The sequence below is a fragment of the Elephantulus edwardii genome, unplaced genomic scaffold (genome assembly GCF_000299155.1).
Source record: "Elephantulus edwardii isolate Elephantulus edwardi_28Jun2011 unplaced genomic scaffold, EleEdw1.0 scaffold00189, whole genome shotgun sequence".
NCBI classification, from domain to species: Eukaryota; Metazoa; Chordata; class Mammalia; order Macroscelidea; family Macroscelididae; genus Elephantulus; species Elephantulus edwardii.
In genome coordinates this window covers 2,782,161-2,805,647 of record NW_006399939.1, presented here as the reverse complement: position 1 = coordinate 2,805,647, position 23,487 = coordinate 2,782,161, and the positions used below count along the sequence as shown (strand labels likewise).

The following is a 23,487-nucleotide window of genomic DNA, read 5'->3' as shown; positions in this document are numbered from 1 at the left end:
GTTATCTGCATGGAGCAAAACTGGTGCTTTGTGATGAATGCAATTGAGGCAGAAGTGAGTGGGAAAGGCTAGGGAAAGTGCTGAAGTGAGGAAAGGGAAGAGCTGGGAAGCCAGGAGGAAGGATGCAATCCCCCATCAGTAATTGTGACTGAAGGAAGCCTTAGGCCAATCTTGTTGAGGAGCTCCATAGAGAAGTGTCTACAACATCAGAGCAAAGGGAGAGGAACGGTGTGAGGCCCAAGTCTTAATGCAGAAGTGAGGGGAAGGAGTGGATATTGTTTGGCATCCTTAGTGCAGGGGGTGAGGGTAGAGGATACTGCTGGGCATCTAGTGATAATGCATTCATACAACAGTTTATCCTCACCACCACCATTATCTTCATTTCACAAATGAGACAAATCAGATCATAGGACTGTCTGGCCACTAGTTCTCACTGCCTCCCCACTGGGATTCCACCACTTAATTCCATACCGTGCACCCTTCTTTCCCCACAACCTTCATTTTCTACCTTTTTTGTCCTTCAAGGCCTTGGAGACTTTGTTATTTGAGACATCATCACTAGTTACCTGATGATTCTCGGGCGCTGGGTCCGCCCCAAGGGGCAGAAGAGGTTGGACTGAGCCCACTGGGTCAGCTGGGAGGCTTTGCAGTGGGGAGACTGGGGTCAGCGTTGGACTCAAGGTGGGGTGAGGAGACAAACCCACGGGCCACGGGACCTGAGGGCCGCGGCTTCAGCACCTTGGAGAGCGCTTCGGGGCGTGGCTCCACGGGCCAGGGGCGGGGCGAGGGCGGGGCGCACGAGACCCTGGTGAGGACCGGGGCGCGCGCGGAGCGCTCTCGCCAGAGCGGAGCGGTGCGCAAGCCGGAGCCGCGCCCTGCCCTGCGCAGGTGCACCGCGCGCCCGCCCAGCCAGAGCCCGGCGGCGGCTCCTCGCCGCGCCTCCGCCTCGCGCCGCCACCTTCGCCGCCGCCGCCGCCTCCTCCGCACCGCGCTCCGCCCGGATGGCCAGGGCTGGGCCCGAGAATGGCGGAGCGAGAGAGCGGCGGCCTGGGCGGGGGGGCCGCGTCCCCGCCTGCCGCCTCGCCGTTCTTGGGGCTGCACATCGCGTCACCACCCAATTTCAGGTGAGAGCCTCGAGTTCGGCGCGCCCTGCCCTTCAGCCCAGACTGGACTGCCTCCCAGCGCCCCCACATCAAACCCCGGGAACGAGAGGGTGGCGTGAGTACAAGAGGGATCTTTTACCTGCACAGACCCCCACTGTTCGCTGAACCCACTTAACCTTCAGACTGATGGCTGCTGCATAATCTTGGTGCTACTCCCACCGCCATTCCGCCTTCCAGGGTGCAAGATCTGGGTTCTCCATGGGAGGAGGGGCTCGGAGCCGGCTGGTCTCTCAGGTGGGGCTCGGAGCCGGCTGGTCTCTCAGGTGGGGGCTGCAGCTGGGCCTGGGGTCTGGGTTGTAATCCCGGAGGAGGCACGTAGCTTTGCCTGTGCCCAGTCTGAACAGAAATGGAAGCAGGTTGGGGTCCCTCGTGGGACCCAGTTTCTTGGGACACCCGACATCCTTGCTGCTGAAAGGAAAGAGTTGGGACCCTTTCCCCCAGTCCTACCTGACCAGGTGGGCCCATCTCGCCATGGCCAGGACCCTTGGGGAGCCTGGGCAAGCAGTAGCCCTGTTGTGGAAGGGGGCGTCTGGTTTGGAGGAGGCTAGAGGAGCCAGAGACACTGAGGAGGGGGGGCTTACTGAGATAAATACCCAGACCCTCCCAAACCCCCCTCCATGCTACCCACACACCCCTGGTGTTATCAACTAGGAGGCGAATTTAAGAGTGAGTCTTGTCTAAGGATAGATTAAGCCTCACCCCATTTGAAGAGGAGAAGGAGATGTAACTGAGAACCCAGGAGAAGGGGCTTAGACAAACCCCATTGTCCATATAAAGAGCTGGCGCCTTCTCCTCTCCTGGGGCCCCCACCCCAGCCGAGCCCCAGCTGTGCTCTGGCGCCAGCCCCTTAGACCAAGAGATGGCTGACTCTCTGGCCCTCAGGTGGGCTGGGACCTCCGGAGATCTCTAATGGCATCATCGAGCCCAGGAACCTCCCCAGAGGCCTGGAGCGGAGCAGGACGACCAGAGGGAGGGGACAGATGGAGAAGGCCAACTCTGTGGTTAGCATCTTCAGACCAGCAGGCCTCCATCTGAGACTCCACCTGCTGTCATGCATGCTGCCTGCATGCAGACTCTGCTGCTCCCTTCCGCCGTGGAGGCTTAGAGCAGGGGCCTTGCTTTCCATGGGGTGCCACTTAGCACACAATTTGGGTCCTCTCTGAGTCTTGCTTAATATTAATCTTTGGAAAATAAGACCATGGACTTCAAGTCAGTGTTCAACAAGTGTCTGCAGGCCTTTCCCCAGGTTGGCCCCAGTGACCAGCTAGTGAGTGGTCTGCCCATTTTAAATGGAGCTTCCGGAAGGCAGAGGCTAGCTGGGACCCTGTCTCTGGGTCCCTATCTGCTCACCCTCCAGGCTCTCCGTTGGTCCCTGCTCCCCTGGAACAGCATTCTCTGCCCTCATCTGGCCCCCCTGGCAGGCAGATTGTTAGAAAAGTAGTTGTATGTCCAGCTCCAGGCCAGGTGGGCAAAGGGTGACTGTTCAGAAAGGCTGAGATGTGGGCCCAGCCCTCCAGGACATTGCAGCTTGGTGGAGACAAGGCCCCTTGTGGGCATAACAAAGGTTTGTGTCTCAGGCCCCCCAGGCCTGCCCCTCCTGCTCCAGCTGCCCCCGCTGCCCTTTGCTCTTCCCGCCTCCCTCAGGCCTTGGGCCAGCTCAGTTTAACTCTGGGAAGTTGGTGCTCTTGGGGCACTGTGGTTGGACCTGTGCTGAGTTTGAATCTTGACTTGGCCTTATTGGTTATGTGTCCCTAGAATGGGCATGTTATCCCTCTGAGCCTCAGTTCCTTGTATGCTCAGTTTTTCTTTTGCCCCTGCTTTTTGGCAGGCCTAAGACACCGATATGTTGGGCATCTCAAGAGCTATAAAGAGCTATATGCATATGGGACTCCTTGTATAAGTGCGTTTTGGGGGGATCTGTCTGTTAACAATCTGTCTGTCCACATCTGCCCCCAGTTCTCCTGTCAGCTGCCAGAAGGTGTGCGTGCTCAAAACCTGAATATTACTATCCAGCACCCAGCTTTGAGTGTTGCCAACAGCTTCGTGCACTATGGGACAAATTCTGTCCACTCTTCTGCTGTCCCTATGATGACTTTTATTTATAAAGTAAAATTAAAATGAATTTTTTTATTTTATACTAGTTTGCTTACAAAGTTCATATATATTCTCACTGGATCTTTTCCATTTCCTTGACCCACCCCTCTCTCCACTCATCAAATTGTACGACCCTATGATTAACGCCCTCAGCCTCACCCCTCTACTTTCATCCCCCCCCTTGGATCCTCATACATATTCTAAAATAATGGTCTTATACAGTATTTGTCCTTACAGGACTGAGTTAGTTCACTTAGCATAATGCTCTCCAGTCCCTCCCAAGTTAGGTAGTGATTTAACATAATCACTGCTCCTGCATGCTATATAGTGTTCCATCATGTGAATGTACTACAATTTCTCAATTCATTCGATTGTGGTTAGACTTCTGGGCTCTTTTCCATGTTCCTGCGATGGTGAATAAAGCTGCTATGAACATTGGTGTACAGGTCTCCATTTGAGCCTCAGTTCTCATTTTCTCCATATATATTTCAAGCAGAGAATAGCTGGGTTATATGGAATTTCTGTGTTCAGCTTTTTGAGGAAGTGCCAAACTTGCTTCCAGAGAGGTTGTACCATTTTCAATCCCACCATCAATGTATAAGAATTCCTATCTCTCCAATATTTATTGCTTGCTGTCCTGTTAAACTTTGCCACTGCCACTGGGATGAGATGGTATCTCATTGTAGTTTTGATTTGCATCTATCTATCTATCTATCTATCTATCTATCTATCTATCTATCTATCTATCTATCTATCGTATCTATCTATCTTATTGCCAGTGATTTGGAGAATTTCTTCATGTGTCACAGGATGACTTTCAGATCAGACTGCTGTAATCCATAGTGTTTTCATCAAATTTTTGGAAGTCAGTTTCCAAGCCCCTCTTCCAAGTCCATCTTAGTCTAAAAGTTCTGCTGAAGGGGAGCTCTGGTGGCCTAGTGGCAAGAAACTGCACTGCAATCCCAGAGGAACATGGTTCGAATCCACCAGACGCTCTGCCGGAGAAGGAGGCGCAATATCCTCCTGTACCAGTCAGATCTGATTTGACGGTACACGTACACAAAATAAAAATAAAAAAAAATAAATAAAAGTTCTGCTGAAACCTCATCAGCATCATAACAATACTGGAGCTTCCACTACCAGATGAGAGGAGCAGCCCAGCATAAGGCTCACTGACTGGGAATCAAGCCTAGATCTCTGGAGTGCAAGGCAAGAATTCTACCACTGAGCTACTACTGCCCACCAGCACAGAGGAAGTGCTCATTCATGACCTGTTGATTTAATATTTAAATAAGGGTAAAATTAAGGACCTCTGATGTCATAGGCCGTGGCATGTTGTGCTGTTACCCAAAAGACCATGTACCTGGAAGAGTTCAAACCCACTTAGTGGCTTTATGGTCTCCTCTCATTAAGATTTACAGCCTGAAAACCCCACTGGTGGGCTGTTATGCATCGTAATAGACTTGATAGCAGTGAGCAAATGAATAAGTGGTAAAATTGGATCCTGGAAGACACTGGAATCACCAGTGTTAGAAATTGGCCTCGGGAAGCATCTGTTTTGCCCAGACACCATTCTTAGCACTTTTTTAGGTGCTGGAGCCATCACTCCTCAAAGTAGCCTTAGACTTGAAATCTCAGACCCACTCACTACTGTCAAGTAAGTTCCACCTCCTCCTTCCAGCATCTTGCCAGCGGTCTCGGAGGCTTTAAATCATCAACAGGAGGAGACTGCACAGCTTTTTGCCGTTGGAGCAGATGGCAGATTTGAACCACCAGAGCCTTTGTGTTAGCAGCACTATTCCCTACTGACTGTGCACCAAACTCTACACAGCCATACAGCTCAACAACCTCATTGCCATCGAGCTGGAAGTGACTCATCGCTGACCCTCCAGCGGGTTTTTGGAGACTGAATCACTTGGGAGGAGACTGCCCTGGGAGCCACTGGTTGGTGCAGATCGCCTGTTTCACTTGGGGTTAGCTGTGCAACTCTCTAGGGACCGCAGCCCCAGCGTTTCTAGTGTGGAGGGGAGTACCATCATTGCCACTTTGTAGATGAAGAAGCTGAGGCATAGATTAGCTAAGTGGTAGAGCTGGGATTTTAACCTAGCTGTTTCATTTCAGTGCCATCCTGAAGAGAGAGGGTCCTGGGTTTACAGTAGTGGAGGAGATTCTGTGGAAGGAATTAATTTTAATGTGGACCTAAGAGAAGGGGGTTGGTTTCTTAGTGGTGTTTCTGTTGTTAAGGGCTGTCAAGTATGAAGTATGACTCATAGCTACAGGCGGATCTGAACGCCGTCCTATCCTGTGCCATCCTCACACTTCCGGACACATTAGAGCCCATTGCAGCAATCCACCTCTCCTTTCTGACCCTCCACTCTTCCCAGCATCATGTCCTTCCTAGCAAAGTATGAGAGGTAAAGCCTCATCATCTTTGCCTCCAAAGAGCACTCTGGCTGCAGCCTCTCCAACACATCTCTGTTTGTCCTCTTGGCCGTCCATGGGATGTTCAGTGCTCTTCTCCAATACCACAGCTCAAAGGCATGTTGGTGGTAGTTTTAAGTAAATAAATTTATGTGTGTAAGGTGTGTCTGTCTGTCTGTCTGTCTGTCTGTCTGCATGTCTGCACATGCTTTTATGTATCAGAGTGCTCCAATTGCTGTGTTTCTACGAAAACACACATGTTACATAGTTTTTTTGCAAACTGCTCAGTCCCTTCGTGTGTTAGTTTCCTATGTGCATGTGCCCTCCATGGGCGTGTTATATCTGGGGAAAATGCTACTGGTTTCTTCTGTGTGTAGTGTCATTGAGGTATTGTCACATCTTATTTAACATACTTCTGTACTGTCGGATTCCTTAAAAAAGTAATAAGCACCGTTTATTTCTGTAATTTATAACAAATAATAAAATGAATATTAAAATGATACAAGTTCGTTGTAAAAAAATGTTGTAGGAAAAAACGTGCACAGTGAGTGGATTGGAGTTGGACACATGGGAGGAAGGGGGGACACAGCCCATGGGACCGAGTAGTCAGCAGCCTGCCTGGGGTGTGGGAGGGGAATCCTAGACCACAGGAGGCCCCAGAAACCACCTCCTGAAAGCCCCTAACTTATCAGGAAGCAACAGAGGGAAGAGCTTGCCCCAGAACACCCAGCAAGCTGGTGGTAGAGCTGGGACAGGACCCAGAACTCCCCCGGTGGCCTCTTCCTGCCTGCTGCACTGCCCCAGGGACCCCCCACCAGCAGGACTCCCAGTTGTTGTCACAGCCATTCCCAGTCACAGAGACCCCTCAGGTACCAGAATAAGCCCCTGTTCCATAGGGATTTCTCATAACTCATTGCTATTGAGTCAGAACTGATACACAGCTGACCTTCCAGTGGGTTTTCAGAGGCTGTAAATTGCACAAGAGGAGACTGCCCACCTTTCTCCTGCAGAGCAGCTGGTGGATTTGAACTGTCAGAGCGCCACTGCCTTTGTCTCATTTTTTTACAGACTAGGATGCTAATTTTTCAGAAGCAGATTGCCAGACCTTTCTTCTTAGGTTCCTCTGGGGACCTCCGTATTGATATGTAGTGGTTCCTTCATTCACTCAACAATTATTTCTACTTTGCTGGGCTCACATTCTAGAGACGAAGTAAGTCAGGGACATGTGTGGTCGGAGGAGGTTCCCCAGTGGAAGGTGATCTTTTGGCCTGAGTACTGTGTGAAAGCGGGAGCAAGAAGGGGGTGTAGCCTGTCAGAAAAGTCAAGGAAGAGGAGGTGGGGGCTGGGTGTATGACCAGATACCTGTGAGCTGTTCAGACGCTGGCCTTTTCACCGACAAGCAGCAGGAGTCAGCAGGGGCTCAGGAAGTAAGAGCATCACACTGATATTTTGGGATGGTGGCGCTGGTTGCTAAGTAGAGAGTGGATGAAAGGCTGGGGCGCAGCTGAGGGACAGGACTTTGGGAGTCTCAGAGTGGAAGAAGATGGCTGCGGAGATGAAGATAGGGGAGACAGTTGACTATACAGGAGGAGGCGAGAGATCTGATGTAAGGGTGGAGGAGAGGCAGGACTCAACAATGACTCTGGAGCCCTTGGGAGTGGGGCCACGTAGCCTAGGGGAAGTGAAGGATTTGATGGGCAGGGATGTGAAGTCGTTTGAGGATCTGGGTTGTTGGATGGCCCAGCTGCAGGATTCAAGCAGGTAGGATTGCACTCAGAGTCCTAAACTTGCTCTCTGAATTCCTGGGAATGGACCACATCCCACAACTTGAGGCCCCAGGGTTCCTGCAAACTGGTTTATTGCTGCCGTCCCCATTTAGGTCCTAGGACACCATCTGTGTCCCTTGGCTCAGTTTTATTTGGTGTTTGACATTGTGGGGTGCCATTGAGTTGACCGTGACTCACAGTGACCCTCTCTGAACAATGGATCTTGAACATTACCCTTTCCTGTGCCATCCTCAGCATCTCTAATAGAATTAAGCCCTTGTTACAGTCACCGTGTCAATCCATCTTGTTGAGGGTCTTCCTGTGCTTTTTACTGATCCTCCATCCTTCCAAGCATGGTGTCCCTTTGCAAGCACAGGTCCCTCCTAATAACATGCCCAAAATATGTGAGACCGAGTTGCTCCATCCTTGCCTTGAAGGTGTGCACCCTGTTTATATTCTATCCAAGTCATATTTGTTCTTTAGGCAGCCCATGGAATATTCATTACTCTTCTCCAACACAACTCAAAGGCATCGATTCTTCTTCTGTCATCCTTGACTACCGTGCAGCTTGCAGATGCACAGCAAGCAATTGAAAAGACCCATGGGGGGGGGGAAGACCCTTGCCTTGAATCAGGTGCACCTTAGTCTTTAGACTGACACCATTGCTCCTTAACATCTTGGAGGGGTCCCTGATGGCAGATTTTCCCAATATCTTTTGATTTTTTGGACTGCTGATACTAAAAGAGTGTTGCTTGTGGATCCATTTTATTTAGTTGGTGAAAATATACAGTCACCTACTGTCTCAACAATTTCTACATGGACAACTCAGTGTCATGCATTACATGCTTCAAGTTGTGCAGACATTCTCCCTACCTGGCTTTCTCTGAATTGTCCCATCACCCTTGAGTTGGACTCACTGCCACCTAAGCTTCTCATCTAACCTTTCAAGTGACTGTTGTCAATTTGATCTCAGTATTCTTTAAATAAGCATAGTGTTCAAGGTAGACAAACTTAATTAAATAGTAAGAGAAATCATGGATATGTTAAATAAAATATTAAAAGGGAAAAAAGAATGTTTTAGTTCAAAGGCAGCTTCAAGGGAAAATTTGGGTTTAAAGGGTAAAGATTATCTTAGTGTGATAGTTTCAGGGACTTATCCAGGCTCAATGGCTCCAGAAAGTCTGGCTTCCATTAGAAATTTGAAATTCAGGGGAGCTCTGGTGGCCTAGTGGCAAGAAGTTGCACTGCAATCCCAGAGATAGGAGGTTCGAGAAGGAGGGGCCACCTCCTCCTGTGCTAGTCAGATCCAATTTGACGGTACACACACACACAGAGAGAGAGAGAGAGAGAGAGAGAATAATAAAATGGGGGGGAAAAAGAAATTTTAAATTCATTGCCAGAAGTATGCGGTTTGAATCCACAAGATGCTCTGCTGGAGAAGGAGGGCAATCTCCTCCTGTACCAGTCAGATCCAATTTGATGGTACATACACACAAAACAATAAAAAAATTAAATTTAAAAAATAAATTTGAAATTCTGTTCCCCATCTTCCCCCTTTTCATCAGAATTTTTCTATAGACTCTTTGACTAAAGCCATCAGTCCAAGTCTTCCAGTCACATTACTAAGGACTGTGGCCTTACTCTTGTTGTCTGTTGTAGCATCTACTATGTGCCTGTACGTGATCTTTGCACTGGAGACTTAAGTGGTGAACGCGTAGTTTCTGCTCTTAGGCTTCCATGCCTAGCTGCCAACATTTTGTTTAATATCCATTTACCTAGTACCTTCTGTGTGAGAAGTCTTATACTTGGTACATGGAATGAAGCCACTATGAGATGTCAGTGCCAAGGCAACTGTGATGGCCCCTTCCCTGGGGAAACTGGCAGCTACAAGAGAGGGCATAGCCCCCCCAGAATCAGGATGTAGTGGGCACTTGGCACTGACCAGTGTGGAGCATCTGCCAGGGAGAAAAGATCTCCTCTGATGCCCCCATATCTCACAGCCACGTGTCCATGTGACTGATCAACCTGTGGTTATTCATCACATTGAAACCATGGGGGCATACATTCTGCCTTTTTGCTCATTATATTCATTGCCAGTTTTCACATTAAGGCACAAACTTTTTAACTTCATTCCAAAGACTGTATAATGTTCTGTCAGTGGCCAGTCCCTGTTTAAACCACCCCCTGTATGGCAGTCCTTAGGTGACCCCCCTGTAGGATTCAAGCAGGGAGGATTGTGCTCATCACCCTGCTGTTATGAGGAGTAAACATGTCACATCCTACATCAAGGCTTTCCCACTTGTGGGATAGTTTCCTTGCAGGGGTTTTCCAAAGTGGAATCACTGGCCCCCAGAGGTTTTGGTGTACATGGCACCATGGTGCTTTGGACTCACTGGACCCCACATGCTTTGGTGTACATGGCACCATGGTGTTTTGGACTCACTGGACCCCACATGCTTTGGTGTACATGGCACCATGGTCTTGGAATCACTGGCCCCCAGAGGCTTTGGTGTACATGGCACCATGGTCTTGGAATCACTGGACCCCAGGGGTTTTCACGTACATGGGCATCATGTGGTTGGATAGACCTGATACAGTGGACTTGTCCCTTGGGACTGTTTCTTAGATTGGATTCTATTTTCACTGACGATGACTCCAGTGTGGACATTATTATTGTTAAGTGCCACTGAGTCAGTGAAAAGCAGATCTGCACCTTGCTCTGTCCTGCGCCAGCCTCACCATCTCTGATCTGCTGGAGCCCAATGTGACAGTCACTGTGTCAGTCATTTCAGACCAAAGCAACAAGCCCAGCCGTATGCTGGTGTCTGCCCAGAGCCAGGAGGAAGGGTGGAGAGAAGGTCCTGAGGACGAAGCTGGGCCTGACCTGCTCCACTTCCCTACCATTTCAACCGTCATCTTCTTCCAAGGACACCTGGACATCTATGTAAGGGAGGACTCTTAAGATGAAAGAGAGACCAAGTTAGAGATTTTCAAGGGGGGACTGCCAGAATGATGGCGTGACACCATGGGTCGGTCATTCAACGTTTCTTAGGTTCCTGTTAGGGAGGTCCATCCGGAGAGTCCTGCCTTTTGCATTCACTGTCTCCAAGGGTGGGCATCAGCTTGGTCAGAGAGGTCAGAAAAATATTTGTGCAGGATATTGGAGAGTGATGGGTGATGGCAGCTCCGGGCTGGAGGAGTGGGCTTATAAGCCCTTTAGGCCACTAGTGGGAATTTTTACTTCTTTCCCCAAAGGTCCCTAGGTAGTAGAGTTACCACACACTGAAAGATTGGAGGTTCAAGTACACCTCAAGACACCTTGGAAGAAAGACTTGAAGCTCTATTTGGAAAAACCAGCCATTGAAAGTCCTGTGGGGGCACAGTTCAAACACGTGGGTCATCATAAAGCAGAATGAGTTTGAGGGAAACTTGTGGCTCCCCAGTGGATGTGGCTCACAGGCGGAGAGGGCCTGAAAGGGGGCCAGTGGGAGACAGGCTCCAGCTAGAGTTGAGCTGAATGACACCTGGGAACCCACTGGCCACTGCTCTGTGCTGAAAGGGCCATGGAGAGGCTGGACCTGGCCTCCTGGCTGGAAGCCACAGCTACTCAGTGGGCAGCCTCACCCACTGTCAGCCTAGGCCCCAGCACTTTTCTCACTTAATCTTTTTCTAACACTTCTGACCCAGCCCAGGACTGAATGAAAGCCACGCAATAGAAAGAGCGGTGTGGGGAGAACCAGGACAACAGGGAATGTGCCAGCAGATGGCCAGGGACAAGGCCATCAAGTAGACATCAAACACGAAAGACAAGTTTGCTCAGGGTCTTTTGAGAGAGCTGGGTTCAGGTTTGGGGCACAGAATGCTCAGAAGGTGGGGTGGGGCCAGGCTGGCCAAAGAGAGGACTGGGTGTGGGACCGGAGAATTGAATGTAAGAATAATGCACAGAGAGGGGACCTGGGACATGCAGACTTCAAAGGTCAGAGAGGTCTCGAAAGGTCAAAGTCCCTGCCCTCTGTCGTCCTAGCCCAGCGTCTAGAAAAGGAAGGGGTGGATCTCAGACTACAGGACACAGGGACAGAGGCTTGTAAGGTACACACCTCCGTTCTTCCTCCCCCTTTCCTCCTCTCCCCTGCCCCACCAGGCCTCTGGGGCTGTAGAATGCCTGAGCTCTGGAGAACCGAGGGAGGGAGTGGAGGTGAAGAAGGAGGGAGAGGAGGTGAAAAAAGAGGGAGCAGATTGTAAAATGGGGTCCCTGACCAGTCCGTCCCCTTTATCCGTGGTAGTGACCACTTCACCTGCCCACCGCCTGAGAGCCAGTTCTGACTCATGGTGGTCCATGCATTATAAAGTAGAACCACTCCCTAGGTGGTTGTATTTTAGAAATGGGAAGCTCATTTTAGATGAGGCCTGTTGTTACTGTTGTGTGCTGTTGAGTTCCTAGCAACCCTGTGAACAACAGATCAGAATCCTGTCTTATCCTGTGCCGTCCTCATCATTTCTGAACTTGAGCCCATGGCTTCAGTCACTGTGTCAATCCATCTGGTTAAGGGTCTTCCTCTCTTTCACGGACCCTCTCTACCTTTCCAAGCATGATGTCCCTTTTCAAGGAATAGCCTGTACTAGCGACATGTCCAGTGTATGTGAGATGAAGCTTTGCCATCCTTGCCTGCAAAAAGCACTCTGGCTGCACTTTCTCTGAGACATATGTTTGTTCTTTTGGCAGTCCATGACATATTCAGTACTCTTCTCCAGAACCACACTTCCACTCTTCTCCTGTCATCCTTATTCATTGCCCAGCTCTCAGATGCATAGCAAGTGATTGAAAAGGTCATGGCCGGCATCAGGTGAACCTTAGCCTTCAAACATCATGGGTAGTCTCATTTTAGATATGAGAAACTAAGGCCTAGAGGCACCGTATGTCTAAACCTTAATGTTCCTCAGCTGTAAAATAGAGAAAGCAAAGTCCTATCCTGGCTGTCAAGATTATGGTGACCTTGGCATACACGAGGCCCCGGGTTCAATCCCCGGCACCTCCACCAAAAAAAAAAAAAATTATGGTGACAAGGGGTCCACGCTGGACAAGGTGATGAGGTCCCATACTTACTGCCTTGACTAAGAAGCACCTTAGGAAGATGAGGACCCCCTGACCCTGGAGAAGCCAGGCCTCAGCATGCGTTTTCTGACCCCTCACTCAGTTACCTCAGCTTCCAGCATTAGCAAAGGATGACTCACCTGTTCCACCCACACTTGCCGTCCAAGCTGGTGGGACCAGAGCTGAGGGTGTAGAGATGAGCTCAAGCCCAAGGCCAAGGTTGACCCCACGGCTCTACTCCTGACACAGTTTGAGAGGGAGGCTCAGAGTTTCCTTTGACGAAGGTCTGGCAAGGCCTGTGCTGAGCACTGTCTGTATGCAGGGCAGCTTTGACAGCTCTGCTGCCCAAGAACATCCAGGTATGAGAGGGAGGAGGAGGGGCAGGGCCTGCACTGAGTGCTGGCTGGATTCAGGGTGGCAGACGTTTTGCATGTGAGTGCCATCTACTTTGGAGCTGCCTTGGGAAGGGGAGGATGGCTCTGTCCCCGCCACCTGGCCGTTTTATAATCAGGTAAAGGGTGACGCCTCCAGAGAGGTTATGGCAAGGGAGCAAGTGTTGTTGCAGGGGAGGTGGCAGGCCAGGAGGGCCTCTTGGGAGAGGAAGCTGGAACTGAGCAGGCCCCAGTGAGAGAGAGCCTGGTGTTGCTCCTTGTCAAGCACTGGACCAGGCGCTGGGGAAGCCCTGGAGAGCTGGGTCAGGGAAATTATGTGGATGCTAGGCCCAGGACTTGCCCCCAGCTGGGTTTGTAGGAGGAAAGGATACTCATGAATGGGTGGTAGTGTTTCAGGCAGCTGAGCCTCTGGCCAGGGGAGTGATGCCAGCATGGGGTGCTGAGGCAGACGAGAGCGTGGGGAGTTCTTGGAGGAAGTGGAGATGTGAGGTGACTTGAAACTAGGTTGGCTACAGGAGGGCAGAAGTGGGGAGACACATACATGCTCAGAGGTCACTAGCAGAGCAGGAAGCATCCAAGGGGAGTTCTGGTCAGATTCCCAGAGATCCCCACCCTCACCAGCAGCTGCCGCTGGGTCCATCCAGGCAGCCGGTCAACTAAACAGTGCCAGGCCCAGGGGTCTTATCCCAGGGCCAGAGACACCTTTTCCCCTATCCCACCACCTACCTACACACCAGCTGGCCTAGCCACTTCCTCCCCACGTCCTCCAGGGTGCAGGTGAGAAGGAGTCTGGCCCTGGTCAAACATCTGGGTGCAGGCTCCTCACCTTCCAGCCTGTTTCTCACACCCCACACGGAAGTTTCTTTCACTAACCTGAAGCTCTGCACCACCCCTAAAGCCCTCCGTCCCCTCCCCCAAGGACGCAAACTGGAGACCCACTGCTCCCGGGGACTCTTCCCTGATCGCATAGGACTGAGCCCTGGGGTGGCGGGCAGCTTGTTCAGGTGGGCACTGGTGACCCCAGACCCAGGCTCTTCTACTGGGCTGGGCTTAGCGGAGGCATGAACGGGTGTCCATGTGTGGGGGGTTATGGAAGCCAACCCCCCCCCACTTCCCCACCCCCAGGCCCCTTGAGTGAGGCGCTGGCCCTTTAAAGCAGATCAGGGGCTGGCTTTTGGGGGGAAAACATCCTAGATTTCTGCCATCTGCTCACCAGCCTGGGCCGGGGAGGGGGGCCACTCAGCCCCGACAGGGGCACTGGAAGGGCAGGTGGAGCCAGTGGCATTGATTGCAGTAACCTGATCCCGCGGGGGAGGCAGCGGCGACCGCGCAGCGACGGGCGGGCCGGGGGAGGGAGCTGCGTGCCGCCGAGGGCTGGGCCGGGCGCGCAGGGGCCGGGGCCCGGGTCGTGCGGACGCCTCTCCCGGCCCATCCATTTTTAATGAGATTCCCCGGCGTCTGCAGCGGGCAGGACGCAGAGAGGCAAGCCCGGGAGGTGGAGGCCAGAAGCCCCAGCCCTGCCTCGCGCCCCGGCCCCCCCACCCTCCTGGGCATGAGAGGGCGGCCCTGGGGCCCCGCAGCCCCCCGGCCGGGCAGGGCTCCCCATGCAGCTGGTGCTGAAGATGGATTCGAGCCCAGACAATGACAGCTGGCTGGAGGACCAGTGGGAACGCTGGTACGGGGTGCGGGCCTGGCGGGGGCGGCTGGGGGCAGCTTCTCGAGCGGAATCGCTGCTCTCTGAGTGCGGCCTGAGACAGGGCTGTGGGCCTCCTGGGCTCCCCGGGGCTGGGTCATCACATCACCTCCGTGACCTTGGACTAATGAGTCTCTCTTGCTCTCTGCCTCAGTCTCTTTTGAGGACTCACTGGGACAGAGGCTCAGGCTTTCTCCCTGGCTTCCCAAACATCCCACCCTCACCTAACCAGGGCCAGGGGTGAGCAGGAAGGGCTAGCATGCTGGGCTGGGGGTGCAGAGGAGGGAGTGATTCCATTGCAGCCAGTTGAGGCTCTGGTGTTGGAAGTGCCCTGGTCTGTCCCCTGATGAGCTGTCCTCCACATAGAGCCTTCCCTGACCCCATCTGTGCATGCGCTGGTCGAGCATAGGGAGGGGATATTGTGGTTGAAGAGATAAGATAAAGTGCACATTACTGCTCACCTTGACATACTAAATCCACTTCACTGATCCTCCATACTCAAGAGGTGAGGTCTTCCTGGGCTGGTCTTCTGAGGCCGCTTCTGCTTCAGGGACTGCATAAGGGGGGGTTTCCCCATCCCTCCTGGCACCTCTGGAGTCTCTGCCCAGCCCTCTGCCTTCCGTGAGTGAGCTGGCCTTGGTACCAGCCTTGACCTGGGAGGCATTTTGCTGGCAGCAATGAGTCTGTGCCCAACTCAGCCTTCCAGGCACTGCCTCCTGGTTGGCACCAAGATGGACAACTCCCAGCCAGGAGCTGGAAGAGTCGGGATCCTCCCCCTCTGCTGCCACTCCAAGAGGACTGCCTCTGGGCACGAGCCAAAGCTTCCCCAGTTTGTTAACTACCCCGTGCACTTGCGAATGGACCCCACGTTCTGTCCCTCAGGGGTTCAGGTGGGAGCTGTGACTCTCCCTGCAGGGGCTGCCCTTTGGCAGAAGTAAAGGGGAGACACTTGCGGTTAGCAGCCCTCCTCATGGTGTGATTTTGGCCCTGTCCCCTAGGCTCACCCATGACATCAGCCTGGAGGAGTTTGAGGATGAAGACCTCTCAGAGATCACTGATGAGTGTGGCATCAGCCTGCAGTGCAAAGATACCTTGTCCTTACGGGTAAGGCCAGGCTCCCAGGAGCCCCCAAGTCAGGGAACAGGATGGGTGGGAGCAGGAGTGAGGACCTCCTCCTATCTCAAGGGGCCTTTCAGGGCCTGCACAGTACACCCTCGTTAAATGAAATAGCATGCAGGAAACTTGAGTACAATGTTTGGCACATCTCATACTTAGCTGTTTGATTTTTGAAAAGTTTTTTGCTAAAATTAATGCAAGAAGCAGCCCCTTCAGCTGCTCATAAGATTGGAGAAGGCAGGAGGGTCTCTAGGGCTAGGACAGTAGACATTTGGCCAAGGTTAGGAGAAGGCTGGCTACTGTCTTGAGTCCTTTGGGGAGTGGTTCTGGCAAAGGGCCCAGGGCAGAGCAGGGTGGAGTCTGATGGGATCTGCAGTGCTTTGGGGCAGGAAAGAGCAAAGCCACCCTGGAACGACTCCTTTGGCTGCTGGCTGCTGTGCACCAGACCACCACGGCCGTCTCTGGCAACTCGGGTCTTCTCATGGGAAAGTTAACCAGCACCACTGCTGCTTTGGACTCGATGGTTCTCTCCTGTTACAAAGGAGGCTTTTTGGCAGCTGGGGATCCCCTCTGTGTCACCAGAACAGGAACGGAGTGGCTAAGTGAAGAAGTGGAAGGCAAAGCTTCTGGATAGGTTTTAGCCCCAGAAGGGTGGTAGCTGGAGCAGATATAGTACTAACAGCATGGTTGGCAAAAGGAGAGGATCGCTGGTGGTGGTGCATTGGCTAAGCCCTTGGCTGCTAACCAAACGGTAGAACTGTCTGCCTTGTGGGAGAAAGAGGAGGCCGTCTGATTCTGCAGGGTTGCTATCAGTGCAAATGGCAATGGACTTGGTTTGGTTTTAGCAAAGGCAGAGCTGCTATGTGACTGAGGGAGGGGTTTGTGCTTCCTCCAGAGATTCTGTAAGATCTTCCAGGCAAAAGGAAAACTCAGGGTCCAGAATCCCTTACCCCAGCCCTCGACTTCCAGTCGGTTCAGGAAGGGATGCGGGCAGGAGCCATTCTAGAATAGGAGATGATACACCTGCCCAGACCATTGACACCACCCTTCTCCCAACACGCACAAGCCTTGGAGAGGGTGGCCCTAAAACCAGTCAGGGCTCTGAGGCAAGCTAGCCTGGGGAATGTGACCTACCCTGTAGGCCCCCAGACAGGGACTGCAATCTCTGCGAAGGTAGGAGGCTCTGTTGGGCCCAGTTAACCAGGAAATGGAAAGACTTGGGGATTTGTCCGAGGTGCCGGGGAGTCAGTTAGGGAGCTGAACTCCATAAAGGGGCTCTGAACTAAGAAGGCAGAGTCAGGCTGATGGAAAAATCCCATATTGGAGGGGCCTGGCCAGTAGGCCGAAGAGGGGAGACGGAGGAGGTGGGGGTGCAGTGGCTGCTCCAGGTGCCCCACTCCTGCCCCTCCCGCTTAGCATCCCGCTTCCAGTAGCTCTCAGGTCCTCCCTGTCTGCACTGCGGCCTTCTCGCAATTACTTTCTTGGCAGAGACTCAGTTTTCTCAGTTTTCTTCCTGGCCCCCTCCAAACACTAATCCCCCAGCCCCGGCCCCGAGGGGCCAGAACTCCTTAGCGACCCCTGCGTCCCTATAGCAACAGCGGTGACCTCACTCTGGGCTCGGCTTCCAACCCGGGTGAGGTCACCGGCTGTTGCCAGGGGAACGGGATGGTGTAAGGAACCAGGAAGGGAGGACCGTGGGGAGGGGAGAAGTGTGGACTGTCAAAGGCACTAACTGAGGGGTTGGAGGAGAGGAGGCGGCTGCACACAGCCTGGCCCAGGGGCTAAAGGGAGCAGCGTCTCCGGTGCGCTGCTCCCTCTCCTCCCCCTTCATGGTCGGAGAATGGACTCGCCCGGGCCGCGGGGGGCGTGGAAAGGGGCGGGCCCGCAGATGCATGGCTCCGCCCCCGGTACCGCCCCGCCCCCTGACGCCCCTCCGTTCGCGCTGCGCAGCCCCCGCGCAGCGGGCTGCTGTCTGGGGGCGGCGGCGGCAGTGCGGGGAGCCGGCTGCAGGCCGAGATGCTGCAGATGGACCTGATCGATGCGGCGGGGGACACTCCCGGCGCCGAGGATGATGAGGACGATGAGGAGGAACGCACGGCGAGACGGCCGGGTGCGGGGCCTCCGGAGGCTGGGCCTGGCCAGGAGCCGGCGCCCCGAAGCCAGGGCCCGGGCAGCGGGGACACGTACCGACCCAAAAGGCCCACTACGCTCAACCTCTTCCCGCAGGTGCCGCGGTCTCAGGTGAGGCTCGGCCGAGAGGGGGCGGTGCCCTGGGCGGGCCCGGAAGATGTGGGGGGCACTGAGCGCTTGCAGAAGAGATCAGGCCCTGCACTCAGGATTGGGGGGCGTGGAAGCTGCGCGGCCAGGTGGGCTCTGTGGAGCAGGTGGGGTCTAGGGGTTGAGGAAGGCGAAGACTTGAAGGGCTGGTGAACATGGTGAAAGGGCTGGGGTTAGAAGAGACTAGGGGATTTCAGAGAAGAGGTTTGTAGTTTAGGCCCTAACGCTGTGAGAGTTTCCCCTCTAGGGTGTGGATTCCTGGTGAAGGTGGATAGCAGGGCCAGGAGAACAGGACAGGGCTGAGGAAGGGCACAGGAAATTACGGAGAGATGGGGAACTCAGGGGAAAGAGCTGGACTTGAAGGTCCAGAAGAGAACTGGGGCTGGAACTGCTTGACTGAGTTGGGGGCCTAGGGCCCCTGGGCTGGTGGCTGGATGCCCAGGAGGGCAGAGGAGCATGGGGAGAGCCGTCTGTGGCCCTTTGTCTGCCAGGACCAGTGGGAGAGGCAGAGGGGTCCAGGGAGGTGGGGCTGGGACTGGATGGTGCAGGGGCTGCAGGGAAAGGGCTTGGTCCCTTTCCCAGGATCCTCTGGAATGGGTTTTGGCAGCCAGACTCATGAATGTGAAAGCTTGTGGGTGCTGCTGAGGGTGTTTCTGGGGGAGGAGGCCCAAGTGGTATGGTGGGAGCCTGATAGGCAGGCTTGATGGTGAGGGCCCTAGGGTGCTGAGAAGGTGGGACAGGCAGCCAGGGAGATCCAGGAAGGAGGCTACTGACAACTGCCCTGTCACTTATCAGGCCTGTGGTAGTGTAAGAGGTGGGGGTGGGGGCTCCGGTATGGATTTGTCATTCGCATGATTCATCCCACTCTTCTCTGGCAAGCCACTGGGGAGACCCCTTCCTGGTACTTTTGTCAGGCTCAACCAAAATGCCTCTGCCCTGTGCCTAGGCCCCTGGCTTTCTGAGCACCAGGTTTGGGGGTCACCCTGTCTCTTGCTGTAGTTGGAATTGAGCATCTTAGATGTAAACCCTTGGTGTCTGAGGCTGGGGGCACTGTGTCCTGTAGAGTCCCCGGTTCCTCTCCAGGCATCAACCCACCACACTGGCCGCCTTTATCTTTGTGAGGCTGAGGGGGTGATGTGAGCACCTCCTTGAGGCTGGCCCACTTCCCTGACTCAAGAGGTAGGGAGACCTAGGGACTAAAGCCCTGGCTGGAGGCCACCTGCCCTGCCACCCCTTCTTACTACTCCAGAAGTGGGCTAGGGAGTGAGGCCTGAGGCAAGTGGGGGCAACACCCTGCCTAGGGATGGCCTGAGGAGGCAGTGCCAGGGCCTCCCTGTGCCGGGCACTGGTAATGGCCCCTGCCACAAGGGCCCCTTTGTTCTCGACTCAGGACACGCTGAATAATAATTCTCTGGGCAAGAAGCACAGTTGGCAGGACCGGGTGTCTCGATCATCCTCCCCCCTGAAGACAGGTAAGTCAGACCCCTGTCTCTTACCTGTCCCTTACCCTCCCCTGACTTGGAGTACAAGCCCAGCAGTCTCAAATCTGCAGGGTAGAGCTATCCGCCTACCCTGAGGCCTGGGGCCAGGCCACCTGGGAGCCACAGCAAGGTGGCATGACCTCTGGCATGAGTGATTTGACTGGCCCCAGAGCTCATTGCCAGGACAGCTCTGTCAGTCTGAGTCCTGGAGTTGAGGTGCTGAGTGGAGGGAGCAGTGGCTTGGGAGTCGAGGGCTAGGCACCTATCTACATCCGTGACCTGGCCTCTCACCAGGGGAGCAGACGCCTCCACATGATCACATCTGCCTGAGCGACGAGCTGCCTCCCCAGAGCAGCCCCGCCACCACCAAGGACCGAGGCACCTCCACCGACAGCCCGTGCCGCCGCAGTGCTGCCACCCAGATGGCACCTCCAGGTGGCCCCCCTGCTGCCCCACCCGGTGGCCGAGGCCACTCGCATCGAGACCGTATCCACTACCAGGCGGACGTGCGGCTGGAGGCCACTGAGGAGATCTACCTGACACCAGTCCAGAGGCCCCCAGACCCTGTGGAGCCCACAGCCGCCTTCCTGCCGCCGGCCGAGAGCCGCATGTCAGTCAGCTCTGACCCAGACCCCGCTGCCTACTCCTCAGCAGTGGGGCGGCCGCACCCCTCCATCAGTGAGGAGGATGAGGGCTTCGACTGCCTGTCGTCCCCAGAGCGGCCCGAGCCACCAGGCGGAGGCTGGAGGGCAAGCCTGGGGGAGCCACCACCACCACCGCGGGCCTCACTGAGCTCGGACACCAGCGCTCTGTCCTACGACTCGGTCAAGTACACGCTGGTGGTCGATGAGCACGCCCAGCTGGAGCTGGTGAGCCTGCGGCCGTGCTTCGGAGACTACAGTGACGAGAGTGACTCGGCCACCGTCTACGACAACTGTGCCTCCGTCTCCTCGCCCTACGAGTCGGCCATCGGGGAGGAATACGAGGAGGCGCCCCAGCCCCGGCCCCCCGCCTGCCTTTCAGAAGACTCCACGCCCGACGAGCCCGACGTCCACTTCTCCAAGAAGTTCCTCAACGTCTTCATGAGCGGCCGCTCTCGCTCCTCCAGTGAGTGGACAGGCAGGGGCAGCAGCTGGCAGCCAGAGGGAGGGCTGTTCCTGAGAGGTGGCCGCAGACCCGGTTGGTGTAGGACATGAGGACTGAGGGCTCTTCACCTGGGATCACCTCCTCCAGACTCTTACCCTCGCCAACAGGTGCCGAGTCCTTTGGGCTGTTTTCCTGTGTCATCAATGGGGAGGAACAGGAGCAGACACATCGGGCCATATTCAGGTGAGCGTGTGTGACAGCTTCCCTCTCGGCCTCTGCCGTCACCACAGCCGGAGCCACTCAGTCCTGGTCAGGCATTGTCCACCTCGGGGGACTGAGTCAGGATAGTGCAGGGTGCTGGGCCCTATGCTGTTCCAGGGTGATGATGCCCCACCACACACAAGCCCTCTAGAACCATCACAGGGCACTTCCTCCCTCGACCTTGGCTTCCTTGATGCCAGGGGTTGGCACCATTTACCTATGTCTAACAGGAACTCACGTTGTAACAGCCACACAGTGGAAGCTTTGTCAGTTTATTGAACTAACAGTGCCACTGAGGCTCCAGGACCCCAGAGCACACAGGAGGGAGAGGGTCTGGTGGGGGGAGTCCTCACGTACCCGGCTGGGGCAGGTTTGTGCCTCGACACGAAGATGAGCTGGAGCTGGAGGTGGACGACCCACTGCTGGTGGAGCTGCAGGCCGAGGACTACTGGTATGAGGCCTACAACATGCGCACGGGGGCCCGCGGCGTCTTTCCTGCCTATTACGCCATCGAGGTCACCAAGGAGCCTGAGCACATGGCAGGTAACGTCTCCCCTGCCTGCTGTCACCCTGCCCCTGCTTCCTGCCGGGTGCACACTGGCTCTGGAGTTCACTGGCCTTTCTCAGCCGCCAAGGGACCCCACACATGTCAAAGAGGAAAGTTGGGCCTTGCAAAGCAGTGATATTGGCGGGCTGTGGCACCCCCTGCTGGCACGATCACTCTCCAGGCTTGGTTTTCCTCCTCTGCTGGCTTTGGCCACACCCCTCTTCACCCTTGCTTTGCAGCCCTGGCCAAAAGCAGCGACTGGGTGGACCAGTTCTGGGTGAAGTTCCTGGGCTCAGTCCAGGTTCCCTATCACAAGGGCAATGACGTCCTCTGTGCGGCTATGCAGAAGGTACCTGGGTCTCCCTCCCTGTCTCCTGACATGGATTCCTGGTGCCCAGCCCAGTCCCGTCTGCTCTAAGGGTGGGCAGGACCCTGGTGTGGAGAGGACTCAGGGTGTGGGCCCTGGAGCAGGGCCTTTGGGTGGGGGATAGACAGCACTGATGCCTTCATCGTCACCCACAGATTGCAACCACACGCCGGCTCACCGTGCACTTTAACCCACCCTCCAGCTGCATCCTCGAGATCAGCGTGCGGGGCGTGAAGATAGGCGTGAGGGCTGACGACTCCCAGGAGGCCCAGGTGCCTGACTCCCCTGCCCCCATGTGCCCATGAACTTGCTGTGAAGAAGGGTCTAACTCTCCCACCCTGCTCTCCTGCAGGCTGGGAGATCATCTCTCTCTTCTCTTCCTCTTCCCCAGGGGAATAAATGTAGCCACTTTTTCCAGTTAAAAAACATCTCATTCTGTGGATACCATCCAAAGAACAACAAGTAAGCAGGGTGGGAGAGTGGAGACCTTGGAGGGTGGTCCAAAGCTGTCATGGGTCCCTGAGCCCCCACCACATTCCTCAACCTCTGTGCTCCACAGGTACTTTGGGTTCATCACCAAGCACCCCGCTGACCACCGATTCGCCTGCCACGTCTTTGTTTCTGAGGAGTCCACCAAAGTCTTGGCGGAGTCCGTGGGGTATGTGCACGTGTGCCCTGCCAGGTGGCACCCAAGCTGCTTCCTCGCAGACACCTTGCCCCTTGGTCCTCCCAACCACACAGGAGTGGCTACATGCCCCCTTGGGGTGAATGTTTTTTTTGGATACCCAGGGTCACAGAGAACAGAGCCGAGTGGCCACTGGGTGGGAACCACAGGGTTCCAGGTGGACAATCCCGAGCTGAGTCCGAGTACCCCGGTCAGTGGCTGCCCCACTAGCTGACGTGGCCATCTTCCTTTCTAGGAGGGCATTCCAGCAGTTCTACAAGCAGTTCGTGGAGTATACCTGCCCCACAGAAGACATCTACCTGGAGTAGCCATGCTGCCTGCCCGCTGCACACCCAGGCCAGTGCCAGGCCGGCCAGCTGCGATGGGACATGGCCCTGCCTGAGGAAGGGCACCCACCGCCCCCAGAGGATGGGGGGTGGGGCAGCTGGCTGAGGGTGGGGGAGGGCGGGTTACAGGGAGAGACAAATGCAATTTATTGTAATATATGGGGTTAGATTCATCTATGGAGGACAGAGCGGGCTGCCCGGGGTTGGGAACGGGGCTGGGGTATCAGGCCTCTGGCCGTGAAGGATGCCCACCCCTCCTTGGAGCAGAGGGTTCCGCTCCATCCCAGGCCTCAGCCCCCGTGCCTGATGGCTCCTGCTTTGACTGCCCATGCCACCCTGCCCCCAGCCCAACCCCAGCTGGAGAGCCCTGGGCTCAGGCCCAGCCTGGCCCCCTCCTGAGGGCTTTCCAGTAAGGAAATGGCACAGGTGGAGGGGGCCCTGCTCTCCGCTCCGTCGTTCCTGCAGCCTCAGGAGGTCTCCCACCTCCAGTCTCGCCAGCATGCTGGCCCCTGGCAGGCTTAGGCTCCGTGGAGCAGAGAGGCACCGCACAGCCCTGGCTGGGCAGGACAAGGAGGCACTTGACTGGCCCAGCCCAGTGGGGTCTCCTGGCTGCTTCAGCTGTGGCCTCAACTGGTCCTGTCACCGTGGCCACAATTATTAAAGTGCCATTTCCTGTCTGGAGTGCAGTGGGTATTATCTCTGCAGGACCGCCTGCCCCCA

The 23,487-nt window shown here is 54.9% G+C and overlaps 1 protein-coding gene across 1 annotated transcript; it reads left to right on the top strand.

The window, feature by feature from the left end:
- Window positions 1-1,023: 1,023 nt before the first annotated feature.
- MAPK8IP1 (mitogen-activated protein kinase 8 interacting protein 1) lies at window positions 1,024-22,749 on the top strand. Its single transcript, XM_006896740.1, has 12 exons — window positions 1,024-1,124; window positions 15,620-15,725; window positions 17,688-17,978; window positions 19,405-19,486; window positions 19,790-20,602; window positions 20,749-20,824; window positions 21,213-21,385; window positions 21,629-21,738; window positions 21,912-22,028; window positions 22,148-22,218; window positions 22,316-22,414; window positions 22,677-22,749. Exons 1-12 carry the CDS (start codon window positions 1,024-1,026, stop codon window positions 22,747-22,749), a joined length of 2,112 nt encoding a protein of 703 aa, XP_006896802.1.
- Window positions 22,750-23,487: the final 738 nt, after the last annotated feature.